The 24,533-nt window shown below is 42.9% G+C and overlaps 1 protein-coding gene across 1 annotated transcript in view; it reads left to right on the forward strand.

The window, feature by feature from the left end:
• The window catches only part of ALOX5 (arachidonate 5-lipoxygenase), a 56,956-nt gene that overhangs the window by 22,508 nt on the left and 9,915 nt on the right, over positions 1-24,533 (forward strand). Inside the window, exons 2-9 of the mRNA XM_069980487.1 lie at positions 7,821-8,019; positions 8,186-8,267; positions 9,272-9,394; positions 11,571-11,677; positions 12,031-12,203; positions 13,007-13,153; positions 14,032-14,235; positions 21,949-22,035. Coding sequence (XP_069836588.1) covers positions 7,821-8,019; positions 8,186-8,267; positions 9,272-9,394; positions 11,571-11,677; positions 12,031-12,203; positions 13,007-13,153; positions 14,032-14,235; positions 21,949-22,035 — 1,122 coding nt within the window. The remainder of the gene's footprint in view (positions 1-7,820; positions 8,020-8,185; positions 8,268-9,271; positions 9,395-11,570; positions 11,678-12,030; positions 12,204-13,006; positions 13,154-14,031; positions 14,236-21,948; positions 22,036-24,533) is intronic.

Below are 24,533 nucleotides of genomic sequence, written 5' to 3' on the forward strand. Positions count from 1 at the left end.
GTAGCATCTACTGTGTGGACCAGATGTCACTTTCTTTAATCAGAGACTGGCATTGAGCATTTCATAGGAATAAATAGAGAAAGTTACCTCTGGTCCACACAGCAGTTGCTGTGGGATTTGAAGATTTCTTTAAAGGGGTTATCCAGTGTTAGAAAAACATGGCCACTTTCTTCCAGTGACAGCAACACTCTTGTCTCCAGTTCAAGTGTGGTTTGCTATTAAGCTCCATTCACTTCAATGGAACTGAGTTTCTAAACCCCGTCCAAACTGGAGACAAGAGTAGTGCTGTCTCTGGAAGAAAGTGGCCATGTGTTTCAAACGGTGAATAACCCTTTTAAGAGCAGGGCCAGTCTGGAACTAAAAAGCAGCCCCAACAGCTACTACTGTATCACCCCTATGCCATATTGCAGAAAAGCAATGGTAAACTAGGTGTTGCAGAATATTATGCAGTATTTGATCAGATACTAAACCACATCTTCAAAATCAGGGTATGTCCACACTAAGGAATCCCGTCAGATCACCGAATTGTTCATATTTATTCACCATATTTATTCATCTGGTAGATAATGTGACCCCTGATGAGCGAGGGCAAGCTGCGGAATCCGTGGCGGGTGATTCCGTAGTGTGGACACACCCTAAGAAGAAAAATAAGCTGAACATACAAACAAATAGTCATATGGTCAGGGACAGGCATACCATCCTACATTCTTTTGCAGCCAGGATAGGTGTACGCCACCAGTAAACATGCACCAGCTCCTCTGGCATTTGCCAGAAATGCTAGATGGACAGTACAGTCCTAATTCAAATGGTCAGAACATGAAAATGCATGAATGACATAGAGTTGACACAGATACAAACTGGGGAGGTGGGCTCTTAAAAATTCACACTTTTAGGGTGTGTGCACACAACAGAATCCCCGCGGATCACCTGCCTCAGATTCCGCAGCTCGCCCTTGCTGGCAGATGCGGGCATCTCTGCTGTTCCCATAGGCTTAATTTTATGGTTTGTCCGATTCCGCCATCCGCCCGAAAAATGAAGTTCATTCTTCAAGTGGATGGCGGAATCTGGCAAACCATAGAATGAAGCCCATGGAACCAGCAGAGATGCGCACGTTCGCCAGCGTCAGCGAGTGGGGGCAAACTAAGGAATCCATGGCAGGTGATCTGCCGGGATTCCCTAGTGTGTACATACCCTTAGGGCTAGTTCACACTGAGCAAAAGCAGCTGAATTTCTGCGCTGAATCAGCACTGAAATTTCAGCCGTTAAAATAGGTGCAGAGCTAATTTTCATTGTGTTGAATGGAAATTCTGCTCTGCAGTTCACATGGTGGAATTTCCGCACTGAACTAATCCGCTTTTCGCCAGAAGAATGAACATGTTCATTCTTCCGCTAGCGGAAGCCTTTACAAATCAATGGGGCTCTGATTTTCTGTTTCAGCGCGGAATACGCACGTAATCAGCGCGGAATACAAGTGTAATACAAGCGGAAATTACGCACTGAATCAGCGCGGAAATGGGGAAAAAAGGGGGGAGGAGGATTCTAGTATATATTCTGGTATAGTCTAGTTTACTCGCCAAATACTCGCTGAATTTCAGCCCTGAATGCATGCGGATTCAGTGCGGATTCCTCGAGTATTCCGCGCTGAATTTGTTAAGAGCTGATTACGAGCTGAACACTTTCCTAGTGGAATACGCAGGGATTCTGCTTACATTCTGCTTATATTCTGCTCGGAATTCAGCATCAGTTGATTTCAGGCGGAAATATTTCCTCGCAAAATCCGCCCCTTTTGCTCTGTGTGAACTTAGCCTTAGTGTCTGATCGGTTTACATAGAGCAAAGTGATATTACAACGTTTCCAAAATAGTTGATATAGAAATGGATACCTCATATTATTTTCGTTCATGTGGTTTACAAAAACTTTCACAAACATAAGATTTAGATCTTTTTTGAAAGAAATATCAGTTTGACACGACTTTTCAAAAAGAAATGGCTTTGCACGCTTTAAATTATAAAAATGTATTTCCTCTTAGTCATATCTAGAGAAATGCTAAATTTCGGACACTTTCAGCTGTTTAATAATCTCTTTCTCTTGTGGCTCTACTAGTCATTGCTCCCACCTAGCCAGAATTCTGCTCCACGCTGATGAGGGGCAACACCTCGAAACAGCTGTATGTGAATGGTTACCTGGCCTTTGTTTTTTCCTTGTCATTACATTGACTTATAGGGCCACTTAATATGGTGGTTTGGGTGGTTTCCTTACAGGAGTCACCCCTTGGCTGGGTCCTTCCCGGAGGGATATCTGGCTACTCCTGTGTTTTGAGACTCTTTGATGAGGCTCCACGGGCTCTTCTTTTGCATATTCATGTTTCCCAGGGGGCAATGCACCTAGGACTTCACTGCTTTGAGCACTTTCACTAGCAGACGGCAGTGTTGTCGTTTGGCTGGTCTCCCTGAGATCAGCAATCTGTTTCTCTTGTAGTCATGCTTTATTCTTTTACTATCCACTTTTTGACTTGATAGCATACACTATGGCATCTATCACTATAAATACAAGCATATATATATATATATATATATATATATATATATAATTTATATATTATCTAGAAATTTGGACAAAGTGAAACCAGAGAGATTCTGGCGCCCTGCCTTCTTGTTGTGGAACTTGCACGTAAGTTAGAGACTTCCCACACAGGAAGTGGTCTTCTACGTGCAAAAAACACATGTTTTATAATAAAGGCACTTCTGCATATCAAAAAAAGACTTCCAAGAAACCATCCTGTTAGTTCTCCTGCATCTTTATAACTCTGTGCCCCATGAGTCCAACAATAGGTGCAGCAGTGCTCTTGAGTAACTATTATTACACAAGGTACAGTAGTTTCACTATAGTAATATATTACAGGGTATAAAGTTAAAGGGGTTATCCAGCGCTACAAAAACATGGCCACTTTTCCCCTCTCTTGTCTCCAGATTGGGTGGAGTTTCAAACTCAGTTCCATTGAAGTAAATGGAGCTTAATTGCAAACCACACCTGAACTGGATACAAGTGAGGGGGGAAAGGGGCAGAATAGCCCACCCATTGCTCAATATATTGCTCAAAGCAAGTAATTACCTGTTTTGAGCCATTTTGGAGCTATTTTTGCCTATTGACCCCCTCAGCATTCTCAAAAAGAGGTAAATGGAGACCAGGCCGACACGCTCCTTATTCCCGGCCCCCAGCTTTGGAGTCGGGATCATGTGTCCTCCTCTCTCTTCTGTGGGATGACACGCCCGCTCCCTTCGCTGGTTCTGTGACAGGAAAGCAGCGTGTGTGAAGAGAACACTGCAGCCGACAGCTTTCCTGAACTGTGTTATCAGGTCATAAATCAATCAGTGTGTGTCTCTGTAGCACAGGCCGTGTGGTGACCTGTGACCTCTGCCCGCCATGTGTGTCCTCCCTCCTCCTCAGCCTCCCCTTGCAGCTTCCAGCCTCTGCTGTAGACATGCTGATACATCTACAATCCGCTGCCCCCCCCCCCCCCCCCCCCCGTCGCTAATTCCCTACCACCACCACTATCCATCCACATCAGAGGCTCTGTGACCTGATATATTGTGATGTGGATGGATAGCTGGGACCTGTAGTTCTACACAACAGATCATGTCACACAGTTTCTGATTTGGACTGATAGCAGCTTGCTGGGACCTGTAGTTCTACAGAAGTTCTGTGACCTGATATATTGTGTAGCACTACAGGTCCCAGTAAGCTGCTATCCATCCACATCATCAGGTCACAGAGCTTCTGCAGAACTACAGGTCCCAGCAAGCAGCAAGCAGTAGTTTCCTGGCCAGCACCATCTTGCATGTATATATCGGCTTTTAGAAAAACTTTTTCTCAGGAATGGCAGCCGCTAGAAAGACGGGAGACAACTCAAAATACTCAGGGGGACTTGGTGAGTTAGGGTACTATTACACCAACAGATCTGACGAAAGATTATCTGCCAAAGATTTGAAGCCAAACCCAGGAACAGACTATATACAGAGATCAGGTCATAAAGGAAAGACTGGATTTCTCCTCTTTTCAAATCCACTCCTGGGTTTGGCTTCAAATCTTTGGCAGATAATCTTTCGTCAGATCTGTTGGTGTAATAGTACCCTAAGACCAGCTAGGTTTGGGAGCATTTCATTTTTTTAGCTCTTGCAGTTCCCATATGACACACACCTTTTTTTCCTGTGTGAGTGTGCTCATTGTCATGCTGCCATGTCATTCTTTATAATGTCATTGTATGATATCCATCCTTGGAAAACAACTCAAAGCTATAATTCGTTTACTATATTTGTTCTTTACATGATTCTAGAAGACATTTGCCATTGCTCATGTATGTGATTGTATCAAAGGTTGCAACCAAGGACAGCTGGGCAGTTTTGTTCTGATTGCTGTTTTACAGATCACATGTTGCTTCCATATCATATTCCTTTGTCTTAATTGATTTAAGGTTCTGATTTGCATTGAGTTTGGTTAAAATGGCTGAACCAAACATTCAGAATAGGTGGTCATATACTTTCATGTCATGAAGTGTGATGAATTTGCTTCATAGTAATCAGGTTCTTGCTTCATGCTGTCTGTGCAATATTCATGCTTCCTGAAGCTCCTGCTCAAGTGTGACAACGTTTATGTCTATAAATTCTATCAATGTGCAAAAAAAAAAAAAAACAAGGGCGCAATATGTGCTTTTATCTTGGGGGACACCATAGGAGTTTCAGCAATGCTATAGGTGGACTCTGGAGTGATCATGCTTCAGGCGCGGCACTGTCAGTAGCATAAAGACATAGATGCTGCCTGCACCTTTGTCAAGTTGATAAAAGATGTCATGCAGGACTTGCTTCCACTTGGAAAAACTGGTGGGAGTTGTGGTGCAAACTTGTCCCCGAGATGGAGGCCATAAGCTTTAGAAAGACATGTATGGGGATTTGATGGATTAGTAGGGTAGTTTTTCTTCCCCATGGACTGGTCCAAGTATTTTGGCCCAGTCCACTCTTCACAGTATCTCCTAAACTCAGGGTCCCTGACAGATTCTACGGCAGCCGTGGTACAGCTGCCACTCAGGAACTCAGGACTTGCTTGAGCCTCCATATTATGTGACATGTCTCCAGCATAAAGGACACCTCAAACATTTCTGCATATACAGATGACTGGTGGGGGATGCAGTCTTCCAGTACATATCAGCTGCTGTATGTCCTGCAGAAGGTGGTTAATTATTTTCAGTCTGAGGGTACAAACACACACGGCTTATACGCTGCGTATTTACTGCTGCGATACGCAGCAGATTAGATCTAAATAACTGAACACAGTATCAAATCTGCTGCGTATCTGCTGCGTATCTGCTGTGTGTGTTTGTACCCTAACACAGTGTTTTCTGCTACCACCTCTGTCCTCTGACAGGAACTATCCAGGTCAGGCTATCTTAACAGCTTTATGTAAACCTCATGTACAGTATACAGCAGATGATAAACCACATATGCACCTCATGTACAGTATACAACAAGAGATGCACCACATATACACCTCATGTACAGTATACAGGAGAGGATACACCACATATACACCTCATGTACAGTATACAGGAGAGGATACACCACATATACACCTCATGTACAGTATACAGGAGAGGATACACCACATATACACCTCATGTACAGTATACAGGAGAGGATACACCACATATACACCTCATGTACAGTATACAGAAGAGGATACACCACATATACACCTCATGTACAGTATACAACAAGAGATGCACCACATATACACCTCATGTACAGTATACAGGAGAGGATACACCACATATACACCTCATGTACAGTATACAGCAGAGGATACACCACATATACAACTTATATACAGTATACAGCATGGGATCCACTATAATTACACCTCATGTACAGTATACAGCACGGGATACACCACATTTACACCTCATGTACAGTATACAGAAGAGGATACACCACATATACACCTCATGTACAGTATACAACAAGAGATGCACCACATATACACCTCATGTACAGTATACAGGAGAGGATACACCACATGTACACCTCATGTACAGTATACAGCAGAGGATACACCACATATACAACTTATATACAGTATACAGCATGGGATCCACTATAATTACACCTCATGTACAGTATACAGCACGGGATACACCACATTTACACCTCATGTACAGTATACAGCAGATGATACACCACATATTCACCTCATGTACAGTATACAACAAGGGATCCACCACATATTCACCTCATGTACAGTATACAGAAAGGGATGCACCACATATACACCTCATGTACAGTATACAACAAGAGATGCACCACATATACACCTCATGTACAGTATACAGGAGAGGATACACCACATATACACCTCATGTACAGTATACAGCAGAGGATACACCACATATACAACTTATATACAGTATACAGCATGGGATCCACTATAATTACACCTCATGTACAGTATACAGCACGGGATACACCACATTTACACCTCATGTACAGTATACAGAAGATGATACACCACATATTCACCTCATGTACAGTATACAACAAGGGATCCACCACATATTCACCTCATGTACAGTATACAGAAAGGGATGCACCACATATACACCTCATGTACAGTATACAGAAAGGGATGCAAAACATATACACGGCATGTACAGAATACAGCAGGGGATTCACCACATATAAATCTCATGTACAGTATACAGCCAGGGATACACCCCATATACACCTCATGTACAGTATACAGCAGGGGATTCAACACACATATACACCTCATGTATAGTACACAGCAGGGGATACATCCCATATACAACTCATGTACAGTATACAGCAGAGGATGCACCACATATACACCTCATGTATAGTATACAGCAGGGGATACACCCCATATACAATTCATGTACAGTATACAGCAGGGGATGCACCACATATACACCTCATGTATAGTATACAGGATGCTGGACAGTGCAGGGGAAGGTTTAGGGCCCTATTTTACCAGACGATTATCGTTCGCATAATCGTTAACGATTAACGATCTCTAACGACCGCTATTGCGAAAGACCTGAAAACATTCACTCATTTCCAGGGAACGATAATCGTTACTTATGATCGTAATTGCGATCGTTTTTCTTTGCTATTTCTTCGCAATTGCGTTCGTATCTATTGCAAATGACCGAACAATGTCTTATTCAATGCGAACGATTTGCGAACATTTTGCGAATGAGCAACGATAAAAATAGGTCCAGGTCTTATAAAGCGATCAACGATTTCTCGTTTGGTCGTTAATTGTTAACTGCATTTCAACCGAACGATTATGGTTTAGATTCGAACGATTTAACGATAATCTGAAAGATAATCGTCCGGTGGAATAGGGCCCTTAGGAGGAGGAAGAATGCACACATGCAGTGCAGAGGTCACAGGTGACCACACTGACAGAAGGAAGCAGGGCCTGTGTAACAGATAACACATATAGCCAACTGATTTATGTTGAGCACACAGCACAAAGCATAGCATGCTGTATGTCTGGCGGCTGCAGCGTTCTCTTGTATCCCCTCTCGTCCATCCTCACTATACTGTGTATAGAAGCTCCCAGGGTTTGAGGAGCCTCCTATGAGTGATGGGCCCCCAGGCAGCATTGAAAACCTAGACAGTTTCTGACACAGACAGAGGTGGCAGCAGAGGGCACTGTGTCAGACTGGAAAGAAAGTACTCTATTTGTAGCCTTGAAATATTTTTTAATCCATTTAATTATTTTTTTTTTATTTCTATCACCTTTAGATTGACTCCTACGATTTTACAATATCCGAAGATATTGGAGAGATCCAGTTAATTAAAATTGAAAAACATAAATATTGGTATAAAGACGACTGGTATTGTCGGCACATCACACTTAAAACTCCCTCAGGAGATTATGTAGAATTCCCCTGCTACAGATGGATTACCAATGACAAAGAAATAATTCTTCGCGAAGGAACAGGTTAGTACTACGATAATACTATGATGACAATATGGTCACTCATTGTTTTACCATCTTTGTAAGAAACAAAATCGTTTTTTGAGATAAACTGGGGCAATTCTGATTTTTACGAAGGATTTCCGTTATCCTACATCTTACAAATATGCTTTATTTTCCTATATAACAGCTAAACTGGTCACACAGGATGTAACACAAATTCATAAGCAACACAGAAGAAAAGAGTTGGAAGACAGACAAAAACAGTACAGGTATGCTAACTTGCCGGAGCGATGACCATATCCAGTGGACAATGGAGGTGTCAAAAACTGGTCTGATCTGAGGCCTTTGAGAAGTTAGAAGGTAGAAATCAATATTCAATAGGAGCCTGCAATACAGTGAGAAAACGATAATTGGAGGCTATTAAATGCTTCTACCCCTGTCAATAAGTACTTTATTCCCTCAACAAGCCAATATTTTTAACATCATGATCACACATCATAGAACATTGTTGGCCTAAAGCGCTCGTGCTTTTAAAAGGGTGGCTGTGAAACTATGAGTCCCACCAAACAATTAATACCCTTATAGAACTGATGAAGGCCTGAAAAATACCATGTAAGGAGATACAGTAAAGGGCCAGTTCAAACGGATGAAAAGCAGTGCAATTTCAGCGCTCATGAAATTGTTGCAGAGATAATTTCCATTCAATGGAAATTCCGCTCTGCAGTTCACACAGATCACATCAGATCCACTTTCCGCCAGAAGAATAGACATGTTCATACTTCCGCTGGCGGAATCCTATAGAAATCAATGGGGCTTTGATTTTTCTCTGTGAGATTTTTGAGTGAGGAATCAGCACAGAATGTCAGACCAGACTCAAGAGACAACTCAAAAGACAACTTTGCAACATATTGTCTGTGTCTCCCTCCCACATTTCCGTGCGGAAATTCTACTTGCATTCCGCGTGAAATATGTGAGAATTCCGCAAAGAATTCCATGAGTGCTGCCTCCAGGGGGAACACTTTCTGTAAGAATTTCGCGAGTATTCCATGCGGAATTCCGTGAGAGCTGATTCCAGGCTAAACACTTTCCTCTCTGATTCCGTCACTTTTGTGAACTGGCCCTAACGTGACATTATTGAAACATCAATACTGTATACAATACCAGCTTTTAACATTTAACCATCACTAGTAAACTTTTTAACTTTTTAACTAAATAAACCATCAAAGTTATATGAAATATGTTTAAATATTAACAGTAACCTTATGTTCTACAGATGGAAGGAATGGCATCCTGGCTTTCCATTGAGTATTGATGCTCACTGTCATCATGACTTGCCCCATGACATACAGTTTGACAGTGAAAAGGGAGTTGACTTCATTTTGAACTACACAAAAGCGTAAGTAGACAAAAAAAATAAGTAAATATACTTGTGTGATATGGTAGATTCATTGCAATATGCAAGACCTCAAAACTAAATGTTGAGGGTACTAAAGGGTACTACAGCAAAAATCTTTTCCTTTCAAATCAACTGTTTCAGAAAGTTATATAGATTTGTGATTTACTTCTATTTAAAAATTGCAAGACTTCCAGTCTTATCAGCTGCTGTATGTCCCGCAGGAAGTGTTTTCTTTTCAGTCTGACACAGTGCTCTCTTCTGCCACCTCTGTATGAGACAGGAACTGTCCAGAGCAGGAGAGGTATTCTATGGGGATTTACTACTGCTCTGGACAGTTCCTGTCTCGGACAGAGATGTCAGATGAGAGCACTGTGAGATTGAGAAAAAAACAACATTTCTTGCAGGACATACAGCAGCTGATAAGTATGGTAAGACCGGATTTTTAAATAGAAGTAAATTACAAATCTATATAACTTTTGCACACTACTTAGGGCTGTATTTACCATTTTTACCCATGGTCTGGTGCCTAGGGTAGCACCTTGCAGGGGGGCAGCACGAGGGAGCAGGGGGTAGGAAACAACTTTTTTTACTCAACCATGCATGGTTATTCCATTGGGCAGAGAAAGACTTTCAAGGTCCCCTTACACTATAGTAAAATGTCAGTCCAATCCACTGACTTTCAAGATAGCTGTGGGAGGCTATAAGATGTATGTTACCTTTAACCCTTTAAGGACCGTGCTAACTTTCGTTTTTGCATTTAAAAGGCCTTAATGTGCTTAAAAGGCCATTGCACTTGCATTTTACACCTTCAGACCCACATAAGCCCTTATTTTTTGCGTCACTAATTGTACTTCGCAATGACAGGCTGAATTTTTCCATAAAATATGCTGCAAAACCAGAAAAAAATGATATGCGCAGTGAAATTGAAAAAAAACTGCAATTATTTTTCTTTGGGGGGGCTTCATTTTTACGCCGTGTGTCCTATGGAAAAACTTAGTTGTTATATATGTTCCTCAAGTCATTACGATTAAAACGATATGTAACATGTATAACTTTTATTGTATCTGATGGCCTGTAAAAAATTAAAACCATTGTTAACAAATATACGTTCCTTAAAATCGCTCTATTCCCAGGCTTATAGCGCTTTTATCCTTTGGTCTATGGGGCTGTGTCAGGTGTCATTTTTTGCGCCATGATGTGTTCTTTCTATCGATAACTTGATTGCGCATATGAGACTTTTTGATCGCTTTATATTACATTTTTTCTGGATTTGATGCGACCAAAAATGCGCAATTTTGCACTTTGGGATTTTTTTGCGCTTACACCGTTTACCGTGCGAGATCAGGAATGTGATTAATTAATAGTTCGGGCGATTACGCACGCGGCGATAGCAAACATGTTTATTTATTTATTTATTTTTATTTGTAAAATGGGAAAAGGGGGGTGATTCAGACTTTTATTAGTGGAGGGGGCTTTTTATTAATAAAAACACTTTTTTTCACTTTCACTCACAGTAATATGAAGCTCCCTGGGGGACTTCTATATACACAGAACTGATCTCCCATTCAGATCAATCCTGTGTATATAATAGAGCAATGATCCATCAGATCGGTGCTCTATTATAATGGTCTGCTGCAGACCATCTGAATAGATTGCCGAGCCGGGATCAGCGTCATTCCGACGCTGAGCCCCGGCCGACTCATTAGAACGGATCTCCCCTCCGCGATCGCATCGCGGGGGGGAGATCCCCCACTGGACACCAGGGAGAGGGGGCACAGCTGCTATTCAAATGCAGCTGTCAGCTTTGACAGCGGCATTTGAATAGTTAATTAGCCGGCTGCGGCGATCGGCCGCGCCGGCTAATACACGCGGTCCCTGGCTGCACTTAGCAACCAGGGACCGTGCGCTGCAGAGAGGGCTCACGCCGGGAGCCCTCTCTGTTTACTCTTAATGGCCGCATGACGGGTATACCCATCATGCGTCGTTAAGAGGTTAAGGTGGTTAAAAGACTACACAACTACAACATAAATAAAGGGCAAGCTACTAGAGCGGTCTTAGGAAGTTATGTTTTCAGTTGGATGGTTGGTTACTTGGTTAAAACTTACATGACCTCAAAAAGGTTGTGTGTTAAAGGTCGAAAATCTACACTGATACTATTTATTTTTATATCTTACAGTATGGAAAACCTCTTTGTGAACAGTTTCATGCATATGTTCCAGTCCTCCTGGAGTGATTTTGCTGATTTTGAACGGATTTTTGTGAGAATTAGTAATACAATATCCGGTGGGTTTCAGCCAAAGATTCCAAAAACTTCTATTTTCAAAGCCAGTTCACCTGAATAAAAAAGGAATAAGAGTGCCCATGAAAATGCATGATGTACAATATTGGAATACAATTAAAAACAACTTTCCGTTTAGTAGTAAGCTCTGTTGTTTTGCAGCTGTGGTGTCTTGAGTTTGAATCCAGCCAGAGACAACACTAGCAAGTTCTACACATTTGTGTGGGATGCCTCCAACATTCTGAAACACTTTTAGAACGGATGCACCTGATTCCAATCTATGTATGACGCTGCAGAATACGTTAGCACTACATATATACTACTATATATATCCTTCATCTCTTGTCTTGTCTTGTAGAATATGTTATGCAGCACTGGCAGGAAGACTTCATGTTTGGATATCAGTTTCTCAATGGCTGCAACCCAGTTTTAATAAAAAAATGCAAAAAAATACCAGAGAAATTCCCAGTAACCCATCAAATGGTGGAATGTAGCCTGGAACGGAACATTACACTTGAGAAAGAAATGGAGGTACATGTCTTTTCATTGTCGCTTCAAACTGAAACTCCAGGGAAATATGCAGAGTCAAATTGAGCTACTAGAATCCTATAACATATCAGTATTGTTAAATCTACAGGACTCCAAGGTGTTCTGTAAAACTAAAGCATACTTGTCATTTCAACAAATGTCTGACTTGTTATAGCCACATGTCAGATGTTTGTATTGGTGGGTGTCCGGGTGCTGAGAACCCCGCCAATTGCAAGAACGAAGGGGCAGAAGTACTTAACATTCTCACTGCTAAAGTAGCAGTGGACAAAATTATAATGGAGTCTATAAAACTTCCAGCAATCATGTCCACCGGAAGTTCCATAGACTGCCATTATAATTCCATTCACTGCTAGCTTAGCAGTGAGAGCAGTGGAGCAGAGCATGCGCTACTAAGCACTTCTGCCCCTTTGTTCTAGCAATTTGGGAGGGTCTCAGGATCTGGACACTAACCGATATAAACTTCTGACATGTGGCTATAACTTATCAGAAGTTAGCCTGACAAGTTATAGATGTCCTCGGACATCACTTCCTGGTCTGTATATATTTGCTGAAGCAGCAACCTGTAGACTTGGAGGTGTCATTTCGGCAATTTCTGGTGTACAGCTTTGTAACATGCAATAAACTTGTAAGAGCCTACAGAAGAAGACTTTTAGCTGTATGACCCTAGAGTAGATCATGTGAACTAATTATGTTCATTTATTAAGCTTGAACAAAAATGGTGATCTGAAGAATAGCAACCAAATGCTGTATGTAACAGAATATATACTTTCCATCTCTTATTACAGCAAAATAACATCTTCATTGTTGATTTTCATCTTCTTGATGGCATCTCTGCAAACAAAACTGATCCGTGCACCATCCAATACCTTGCTGCACCCATCTGCCTATTGTACAAAAATCTTGAGAACAAAATTGTACCAATTGCTATACAGGTACCGTAAATGCAAAGCACATTCCATTCCTATTCTGTTTAAAATAAATAGCCTAATTGTACTGAAAACTATCACCCAAAAATGTGTAGTCAGATATCAAAAATTTCTGGAAAATAGCAGAGCCTCAATTCTGTATTACTGTATATGTGTGATATAGGGTCAATAAATGTTGAGCACTAGGAAGTGTAACAATAAGGTTTAATTCTCAGGACAGCTCTGCAGAATATGCTGAGCATAGATAAAATGTAATAAAGGCATTAAGGCTGCTAGAACATACTTAGCTCAATCTGAATAGAGTCATTACCACTTCATTGTTAGGGCCAGATATCACTCCATGTAATAAAAACAACACATGGCAACATGTATAGAGATGTGCGGCTGATTACTAAAGACTGTAAAGAAAAAAAAACATTATACTTACCTGTCCAGGTTTGCCTGGTGTCCTGCTGCCTTTTCTCTGTTTTCCCCACTTGCTGCAGCTGTCGTTGAAGCTTCTAAAGCCATTCATGAAGTGACAGGCTACTCAGCCAATCACTGGCCACCACGCTGTCCCATCTTGGCCGTTGATTGGCTGAGCAGCCTGTCACTTTAAGGCTCAGAAGCTTCAGTAGCGGCTGTGATCAGAGGGGAAAAGGCAGCAGGACACTGGGAAGCAGGCCAGGTAAGTTTACATGTTTATTATTTTCTATAGAAACTAAGGGCTGCACGGACATAGCTAATGAGGTCCTGGCAGCCTTTGCCGCACTATAATCGAGATATGTAATAGGCTCTTACACTACACGTCAGGCCGTGTATATGCTGTACATTTACTGTATATGCTGTAGATTTAATTAATTATTCATATGGATATAACACTTTTTTCTTTTATATTTTTATAGCTGAATCAAACACCAGGGCCAGAAAATCCAATATTTCTGCCATCTGATGCCAAGTACGATTGGCTCCTAGCTAAGATTTGGGCCAGATCCTCCGATTTCCACATTCATCAGACAGTTAGCCATCTTCTGAGGTCTCATCTCCTTACAGAAGTTTTTGCAATTGCTATGTACCGCCAGCTACCCGCTGTTCACCCAATTTTTAAGGTAAAGTAATTATTATCATAATGTGCATTAATTTAATAATGATGATGATGCGGCCGACTGCTAAAGAAGTGTAACAAATGAATTTCTATTCTCCACTAAGAAAAAGGTCACTGCTTCTCTTATATTGGTAGGCCCTTAAATAAGTTACCCAGCTCTATGACATCCATATTCCCTAACTGGAAAACCCATTAAATGTTGATCTCCAGTAACAATATTGCTATATTGTCTGCATGTGTATGTATATACCATGTATATGTTATATTGGATAGGGAAATAAGTGTTGATTGAGTGTTCCAACATACAACTCCCTATAGTAAAAACATGTGGATTCCTATTGCCCTTTTTCTTAGCGAATAGATATATTTTACTTAACTGATAAGACAAATACAAATCAACAAGGTACAAAGAAGTTAACAGGAATAACGCAAAAAGATACTCTGTACTTAGCAACAATCTTATAATGGTCAGTGAGACCCTTTTTATGGATATTTTCTAGCAATCAGAATGGAGAGTAGCTTTAGGTATGAAAACTTGCACAGTTCCATTGCACAGGATCCCACATTGCCTATCTAGGGAAGGAAAGAGATAAGTTATGCAATAGCTTTAAATCAAATCAAACAGTGCTGGAACGTTATACAGATTGGTAAAGGACTTCTATTTAAAAAAAAAAACTCTCAGTACTTAACATCTGCTGTATGCCCTGCAGGAAGTGGAACCATTCAAAGAAGAAAAGGTCTTCTATAGGGCCAGGACCTATTCTAGGTTTTCTGCTGCCTGAGGAAAATCATAAGAAAGGTGTGTGTGCAGAAAATCGGCAGCACATAACAATAACTGCTTACACACAATCCAGCTCAACTATAAATTCCCCAGTTTAAGCACTACCTACAATCCATGTTGGGGACCATACAGAAAAAGGTTCAATGTTTCCAGTTCCACAAGTGTGTATACAATTCTTTAATCTTTATTGCTACTTTAACTTAAAAAGAATAAAAGCACCTGACATATTCAAGAGTCATTGCTTTTTCACTGCTCATGGTGATATTCATGGCCATACTACCATTACACCTTGTGCTCCATTTAAAGGGGTAGTGATCACTTTCTCTGTCTGAAACATATATAACTGGACCTGGGAAGAAATGATATGCAAAATAGCTCTCACACGTCTTGGGCAAAGAGATGTCCCTTCAAGTCAAGTCTTGCTGTCTTAGAACATTGACTGGGGATTTTATGCCAAGCCAAACAATCTCTCCAAAAGGAAACAGACACCTGTTTCGAGGTTGCTGTTCCTCTTGCAGAGCAGGGTATTGGCTGGCTAGTGAGAGGTCTATGGACGTAGATCATAGCGGTACCAACTCTCATTAAGGAGAGCTCATCATAAAGACGTATGGAGACTTACACACCATTGCTGCTCCACTGAAAATTCTGGGAAGAAACAATATGCAAAATAGCTTCTTTTTTCCCAGATTTCTCAATGGAGCAGCAATGGTCTGTAAGTCTCCATACGTCTTTATGAGGAACTCTCCTTAATGAGAGTTAGTACCCTTTGACCTATAACTGTACCTGCAAAGTGTTTGCAGTCCTGACTGCCGTGCATTCCATGTTTGTGTCCAACTGTCATTTACAGGTCATAGGGTCAGTGAGGTCAGTGGTGTGTAGCAGACAGCAGGATTTATGGCCACTGAATGGAACATTCCATCTGAGGCAATAAACTCATTTGTCCTAAAGGCCGGTAATGGCCCTGTATAAAGCAGAGGTGCACAACCTGCAGACCTCCAGCTGTTACAAAACTACAATTCACATCATGCCTGCACAGCCAAGGGGTTTCCAGATATGATGGGAATTGTGGGTTTGCAATAGCTGGAGGGCTGCAGGTTGTGCACCTCTGCTATAGGAATTTGCTACTGGTCTGGGCAGTTCCTGACATGGACAGAGGTGCTTTTTTTCTTTTTTAAATAGAAGTAATTAAATATCTGGCACCAGTTGACTTTAAAACAAAAACACTCTCGTTTCTCTGGGTGAAAGTCCTCTACACTGGAGATTCACAATACAGATTACAATAAACACTGGTCGTTAAGAGGAGCAAACGAGCGCTCTCAGCGCTCGTCTGCTCCTCGTTCCCTGCTCGCTGCCGCCACTATTCAACGCGGCAGCAGCGAGCGGTTGAGTGCAGGAAGGGGCGGCGGGGAGCTGCGGGGGGGCTGCCCGGGTGATCGCTGATCGTCCGGGCAGCCCATAGGATATAGCAGCGTCTGCTGCCGACGCTCCTATTCAACGGAGCGACAGCAGCAGATCGCTGCTTTATTAGTTGCTTGTTTTTCAACATGTTGAAAAACAAGCGACTGCAACGATCAGCCGACATGAACGATGTCGGCTGATAGTTGTACTCTATTCCACGGGACGATTATCGTCTGTAGCGGCCGATGTCGGCCAAATACGACCTATAATCGTTGCGTGGAATAGGGCCTTAAGTAAACATATAATTGTTTGAGGCAAAGTGGCATAATTATTCTTTGGTATTGTACTCAGGGAGAACAGTGTGCAGCAGTATTATATTTAGGAATGCAGCACTTCTTTTTAGGAAACACTGTTTGTGGCAGTGATATATGTAGGGAGTACAACATGAGGCAGTAGTTGAAACATAGGGAGAAGTTGTTATGGTCGTCTGAGCTGAATGGTGAAGGAAAGTCCCTGAACAAAGCCATTTATTCTGCATCTGACTGTCTGATAAGACTGTAACGGTCTGTTCACCGTAAAAGTGTCAGCATTGCAAGCGGAGCCTCTGCTGCGGACTCCGCTCTGAATCCCGCCTGCCTAAGTGTGTCAATGTGATGTCTTGCATGCCTCCGCTCTCTACTCAAAGAATTGACATGCAGACAAGATTCCGAGCAGAGTCTGCAGCAGAGACTCTGTGCGCAGTTCCGCCACTTTTACTCAGTGTGAACAGACCCTAAGGGCCCTATTCCACAGTAACGATAATCGGCCGGATCGGGCCCATTTGGCCCGATTCGGCCAATTATCGTTCGGTGAAATAGAGAGAACGATCAGCCGATGATCGTGTCATCGGCTGATCGTTCATTTAGGGCCAGACCTAAAATCATCGTTCCCCCATTCAACCGTAGCGATGCGCGGCGGGCGACCGACGATTTGAGAAGAAACAGCAGCAGCATCATCATACATTACCTTGCTGCAGGGCTTCTTCTCTGCGCTGTCTTCTGAATGGCCGGTCAGCTGACGGAGCTCTCAGCCAATCACAGGCCGGGACCACCGCGGCCTGTGATTGGCTGATTGTGGCCTGTCAGCTGACCGGCCATTCAGAAGATAGAGACGGAGCGGAGGACAAGCCCTGCAGCCAGGTAATGTATGATGCTGCAAGGGCTGCAAGGACATCGGTAACGATATCCTTGCAGCCCTCGCTCAACGATCATCGGGCCGTGGAATAGGCCCAGTAAACGAGCGGCGATCTAGCAGATCGCCGCTCGTTTACATCGTTGATCGGGCCCTCCTCGGCCCGTGGAATAGGACCCTTAGGCTGAATGGTGAAGAAAAGGAAAAATAGCAGCTCCTGTAAGCCCCTAAATAAAGCTGTTTATTTTGCTTTCTTAACACTGTAAGAATGTGCCTGGGGGTCCAAGCTGAACAAATGCACCAGGGCCCAGGAGCTGTTAGTGCCCTATTAGACAAATAGGTAATCTGCCGATTCAACAGGCAGATTAGCGCTCGGTGTAATAAAGAAAATGATCAGAAGAAACGATCATTGGCTAATCATTGTTGTTTAAACCTTCTTAAAATCATTGGCCACTGGCCTTGCATTGCTATGTGTAGTGGTGCGCAGTCGACGGCTAACGGACTTTGTAAAATAAAAAAAAAAGATTGTACGTACCTACTCTCCCCCGTTTTCCTGCAGCCTTTGCCCATGTTCCATGCTCACCGCTGATGCTTCTGGCCCTGTCTTTTTAGTGACAGACTGCTCAGCCAATCACTGGCTGTGGTGCTGTCCTATGTCAGCCTGTGATTGTATAATGTCCCTATTCGTGACGCCAAAAAATTATAATGTCCCTTTGGTGGTATGTGGTGTAATATGCTCAGGGTATTGTGTTGCTGGGTGGTGTAGTGCAACCTTAGGTCTCACCTTCTGAAACCTTCCTGTCACGGTGGGGTCCGAGGGTGCTGGGGCCTTGTCTTCTACAGCATACACACAGGGATGTATAATTTTTAATAAAAGTCTTCACACAATAGCGGTGAAAGTATAACAAGACTTTACTTGAAGGATAACTATATACAATCCAATACAGGGGCATCTGATGATGGCAAACTGTTGGCTTGATCAGAGTCCTTTGCTTCAGGGGGAGGGTTACCTTGGTTACTATAGCTTAGACTTGGTGGATAAACAGGATTTCAAAGAGACAGACCTGTTCCAGAGACTTTATAGCTTTCCGCCTTTATAAGGATACGTGTGAATAGGTACTTGAAGTTACTGAAGAGACTTGACGCTGTCGACGCTCACTATCATGTAGGAGGAAGACGCATGGACACACTGACTTGGAAGCCAGGAAGATGTGGACGGTGAATGGGAGACCCTCTATCACTTCACCAATCCGACAGCAGGCACTAATAAATACAGAGGATGTCCTGCTGAGACTTAGAAGACACGTATTAGTCCTTATGGCTGACTGGAAACAGGTTAGGGGGCTGAGGATGGAGTCTGACAGGATTACTGAGGTGACGTAGGGAGGTTAGATGTGACTCTGGCAATGCCAGACTACCAACTGTCACTGACAAGACCGCACAGCCCTTCTGGGTAAAAGGTGGGCGGAGCTAGCTTTCCCCTGGCCAATCACTAGAGTGTGGTAGGTTGCAGGGGAGGAGCACTGATCAAGCTCAACACTTGTATTATTAGCAATTAATACATAACAACATACAGAAAACATAAACACATAGCAAAAAACAATACCACTACAAGAGAGCTAAGGAAGAGCAGCAAATACATAGGCCCTAATACAGACTGTCTAAGGTTGCCAATAGCAACAATACATCTCCAGACGCCTGACAATAAATACCGTTCTGGGCCATTACAATTGGCTGAGCAGCCTGTTACTAAAGAGATGGGACCAGGAGAGGTAACACAGGAACACAGGTGACAGGCTGTAGGACAATGGGGGGGGGGGGGGTTAATAGGAGGGTATGATTTTTATTATGTTTAAAGTAAAATGCAAGGGCTTCACTGATATCTCTAAGGACATACATACAGCCCTTGCTGCACGATAATCAAGACATGTGTAGGCTCGGCAAGCGAGCGCCAATCTAGAAGCTACTGTGAGACTTTGGGCTGTGTAATACAGCCTTTAGTTATGCCCCTGTCTTTGCCAATGTCCATACACTGTCCCTAATCCCTTGCATCCAAAGCTTCAGTACAGGACTGTTGTGTAGTACCTTTTGAAATGCTTTTGCAATATCTAGGAATATCTTGTCACCCACATTACCAGCATTGAGATTTGCACTTAACTCTTCATAAAACCTAAGGGCCCTATTGCATGGAGTGATAATCTGCCGAATTAGGCCACTTCGTATAATGAAGACAATGATCATCCGAAGCCCTTGCTGCACAATCATTGAGCCGTGTAATAGACTCCTTAAGCAAGCGCCGATCTAGATTGGGGCTCGCTTACACAGTGCTTCAGGCCATGTAATATGGCTCTAAGCAAGCTGCAAAGGCACAATCTATTTTTTCATGAATCTATACTGGTTATCACCTGCTTACATTTTATATACAGTATTATGCAAAAGGTTTAGCTAGCTGTGCAAAAAAAACACGGAAAGAAATAATGCTTTTAAATATAGAAGTGTTAGTAGTATAATTTTACCATTAACAAAACATAAAGTGAAAAAACAAAAGAGGAACCTAAATCAATACTTGGTGTCATCTCCCTTTCCTTCACAACAACATCTCTAGGTATATTTACACACAGTTTTTGAAGGAACTCTACAGCGAGGTTGTTATACAAATCTTGGACAATTAACCACAAATTTCCTGTGGCTGTTGCTTCTCAAATCCTTCCGTCTTATTGTGTAATCCCACACAGACAGGATGATGACGGTTCTGTGGGGGCCATATCATCACTTCCAGGACTCTATATGGATGTATGTTTGGGGTCCTTTTTCTGGTTCAGAATAAAAATATAGACCGAAATAGTCATGACGGGAGCATTGCTTCCACACCTGCCTAAGAGTGCTGTCAGACTAGACTATTTTCCAAAATGAAAAGCCAATAAAAACAAAACTGGTGGGTTTTTTAGCTGAAAAAATGCAGTCATCAGATGTTAGCTGAGAGTCAACAGGGAAATATAATACACCTTACACATAGGGGGAGATTTATCAAACTGGTGTAAAGCAGAATTGTCTTAATTGCCCCTAGCAACCAATTAGATTCCACCTTTCATTTTTTAAAGAATCTGCGAGGATTGGTTGCTAGGGGCAACTCAGCCAATTGTACTTTACACTTTTTTTTTTATAAATCTCCCCCATAGTGTTTTTGTGTTTGCCATGTGTGACATGTCAAAAGCTTTTTATAATAAAAGCACAGTTTATACATAGAGGTAACACTGAATTTTTTCCCACAAAGCTATACACCAATGTGATCAGCTCCTCCGCTCTATATCACACTGTAGATCAGCCCACACGGTCAATGTGACAGATTCCATTTGATAAATACGCTGCTATAGAGTTCCTCTGGCTGCAAGCTTCACTGCCTGTCTCTAGGGTCAGTCTGCCCTATAATATAGTGCCCTATGCACTATAATATAGGCCATAACCCTATCTGCCAAACTGTTCTTCATAAAATGATAGTGTAAGATTTTCCCTGCACAAAAATTGCTTCACACCTAATTGCTAAACATTGCTAAACGACAACTATGATAAGGACCAGGGAGGACATCATTGCCTAATAGACTAACATTCTTCCTTCCTCCTTTTTTAGATACATTGTGACGATTATAAGTCACCACCCATTTCCCTTGCCCTGTCCTATACAAGGTCATGGAACTCTTTTGCACGTTTGAGCCTATATTCTGGTCTATTTATTTACCTATCTATGTATGTATCTGCATATCTACAACAGATGCAGAGTTTATGATAAAAAATACCCCAAAGATACTGTTAACTTGAGCAAAATGTTATCATATCTGACTGCAGTACAAGGAATGCAAAGTGGATTTTTACAGTGGAATATTGGTCTCTAAGGATACTTGGTCTCCGCACAGAACACTGGAACTGAGTATTAGTATTTGCATAACAACTTGATTCTTATTCTGATTATGTTTCATAGCAACAATGGCTTTTATGTTGCAGTAAGCTCAATGGAGGACAAGTATATGTGAGCAGCTTATGCTCTTATTAAAAGAGAAAAACAAACTGTATAAACTGTACGCTGAGAAACAATATGGCTGTCAGGTTGTCTTCTGACCATTCTAGCACCCAGCCCCCCCCCCCCCCCCACACACCAATCATGTCTCTACAACATGCCAAAAGTTTTTAAAAGTGACAGGTACACTCAAAAAGAATGATCCTGTGTCTGGATATCACTTTTACTATCACTCGGCTACCCTGAGCGGTGGTACCGAGGTACTAGATATGTGTGACCATGACTAAACTAATTTTCTACCATATATGCTTTAATGTGTAGCTTTTTTTAATTAAAATTTTTATTTTATGTTTCAGCTTCTGATCCCACATGTAAGATTCACCATAGCAATCAACACAAAGGCAAGGGAACAGCTTATTTGTGAATGTGGCCTCTTCGATAAGGTATGAAATCTCACTCTGCAACTAAACTTTTTATAATGATGTAGATATTTTTTAGTTCTTAGATACATGTGATTTATTTTTTTATAGTAGGTGTGTCTGGCTCTTGGGCAACACAGTCTATTGCGCCCTTTAAAAATACGCCCCATACTCTGCTCCCTGAAAAACAATCAACCTAAACTCTTAAAGGTACATTTACACTGCGGAATTCATGTGAATACTTCAAGCGGTTTCCACCGTGTGGCCCTCGCTTGAAGTCCCACATGTTCCACAGACTCAGAGGCGGACTATCACTTGTGCAGCCTGTTTAGCTGCACAGGGGCCCAGGCCAATAGAGGGGCCCGCTAGGCTCAGACTCTTAAGTGTCAGCTCAGCATGGCACATGTCTGTAGTGGGCCCCCCAGGCGGCATCAGCACCCGGGAAGTGCAGGCCCTATGCTCCTGTGGAGCCCACTTAGTGACTGGATGCTGTGCTCACAAAAGAAGTCCAACAGCACCTTGGAGATTCTCCGATAATGGCCAGCAATAGACTAAAGGATGCACGCAGGTATGCTCACAATCCTAGGTATGAGCACAACGAACTCCAAAAGAAAAGGTTTCCCACAGCATCCAGGATGAAAATAGTGTGTTTATTCACACATCAGGGTACACAAAAAAAATGCAACGTTTCGGCCTGCTGGCCTTTGTCAAGCATGGATGCTGTGCCCAGTCGGGGCTGGTTCTCCTCTCTTCTCCTGCACGCTGCTGCTTCTGACACCCCCTCCTGTACTCCACTGTCTGGCATACCTTGTATGAGGAGGAGAGGAGAGAGAGCATGTGATGACAGACCCCCCCCCCCCTTCCTGTACTCCACTCTCTGGCATACCTTGTGTGAGGAGGAGAGGATAGAGCATGTGATGAAAGACACCCCCCCCCCTTCCTGTACTCCACTCTCTGGCATACCTTGTGTGAGGAGGAGAGAGAGCATGTGATGACAGATCCCCCCTTCCTTCCTGTACTCCACTCTCTGGCATACCTTGTGTGAGGAGGAGAGGAGAGAGAGCATGTGATGACAGACCCCCCCCCCTTCCTGTACTCCACTCTCTGGCATACCTTGTGTGAGGAGGAGAGGAGAGAGAGCATGTGATGACAGACCCCCCCCCCCCTTCCTGTACTCCACTCTCTGGCATACCTTGTGTGAGGAGGAGAGGAGAGAGAGCATGTGATGACAGATCCCCCCTTCCTTCCTGTACTCCACTCTCTGGCATACCTTGTGTGAGGAGGAGAGGAGAGAGAGCATGTGATGACAGACCCCCCCCCCCCCCCCCCCTTCCTGTACTCCACTCTCTGGCATACCTTGTGTGAGGAGGAGAGGAGAGAGAGCATGTGATGACAGATCCCCCCTTCCTTCCTGTACTCCACTCTCTGGCATACCGTGTGTGAGGAGGAGCGGAGAGAGAGCATGTGATGACAGACCCCCCCCCCCCCTTCCTGTACTCCACTCTCTGGCATACCTTGTGTGAGGAGGAGAGGAGAGAGAGCATGTGATGACAGATCCCCCCCTTCCTTCCTGTACTCCACTCTCTGGCATACCTTGTGTGAGGAGGAGAGGATAGAGCATGTGATGACAGGGGCTGGAGGAATCCTGCAGGGTTATGGCTGCCAGGGACAGGACTAAGAAGAGAAGCAACAACAGCAGCTCTGACAGTGAGTGATTATTGTCAGTGTGTCTGTCAGGCTGCTGGAAGTTGTAAGATAGCACAGAGCCCCCACCCCCTCTCTGGTGCTGTAAGTTTTATTGTAAGTTTGTGCATTTTTAGCCAATATCTGTGCCCCCCTATTTCTGCAGCATGGTTGTTTTTCTCTTTCATCTCCCCCCTAAGCAGTACAGTACATGTATCCTACCTATGCAGCTATATACAGTGCATGTATCCTACCTATGCAGCTATATACAGTGCATGTATCCCACCTGTGCAGCCACATACAGTACATGTATCCCACCTGTGCAGCCACATACAGTACATGTCTCCCACCTGTGCAGCCATATAAAGTACATGTATCCCACCTGTGCAGCCACATACAGTACACGTATCCCACCTGTGCAGCCACATACAGTACATGTATCCCACCTGTGCAGCCACATACAGTATGTGTATCCCACCTGTGCAGCCACATACAGTACATGTATCCCACCTGTGCCCCAACAGTGATTAAGGGCCCATTTGTTCTATCCCCTATTAGTGCTGTTCTGGGGTCACTTCTACCTTCTGAGCTATATACTCTCATCCCCCACACAGCATCCAGTGTATAATGCACCCAGGACCCTCTAAGTACAACTGCTGCAAACACTACAACTCCCAGCATTTACTGCAGTCTGAAGTCCTCAGGATGTGCTGAGATTTGAAGTACAAATGAGAAGACAACTAAAGGGGTTGTCCCCTTGGAAACTACAACTTCCAGCACTCTCTGAGAGCTTCATAAGTGTAAGGCATTCTGAGAGTTGTAGTTATTGTTATTCCAGG

Source organism: Dendropsophus ebraccatus, chromosome 8, assembly GCF_027789765.1.
Source record: "Dendropsophus ebraccatus isolate aDenEbr1 chromosome 8, aDenEbr1.pat, whole genome shotgun sequence".
Taxonomy (NCBI): domain Eukaryota; kingdom Metazoa; phylum Chordata; class Amphibia; order Anura; family Hylidae; genus Dendropsophus; species Dendropsophus ebraccatus.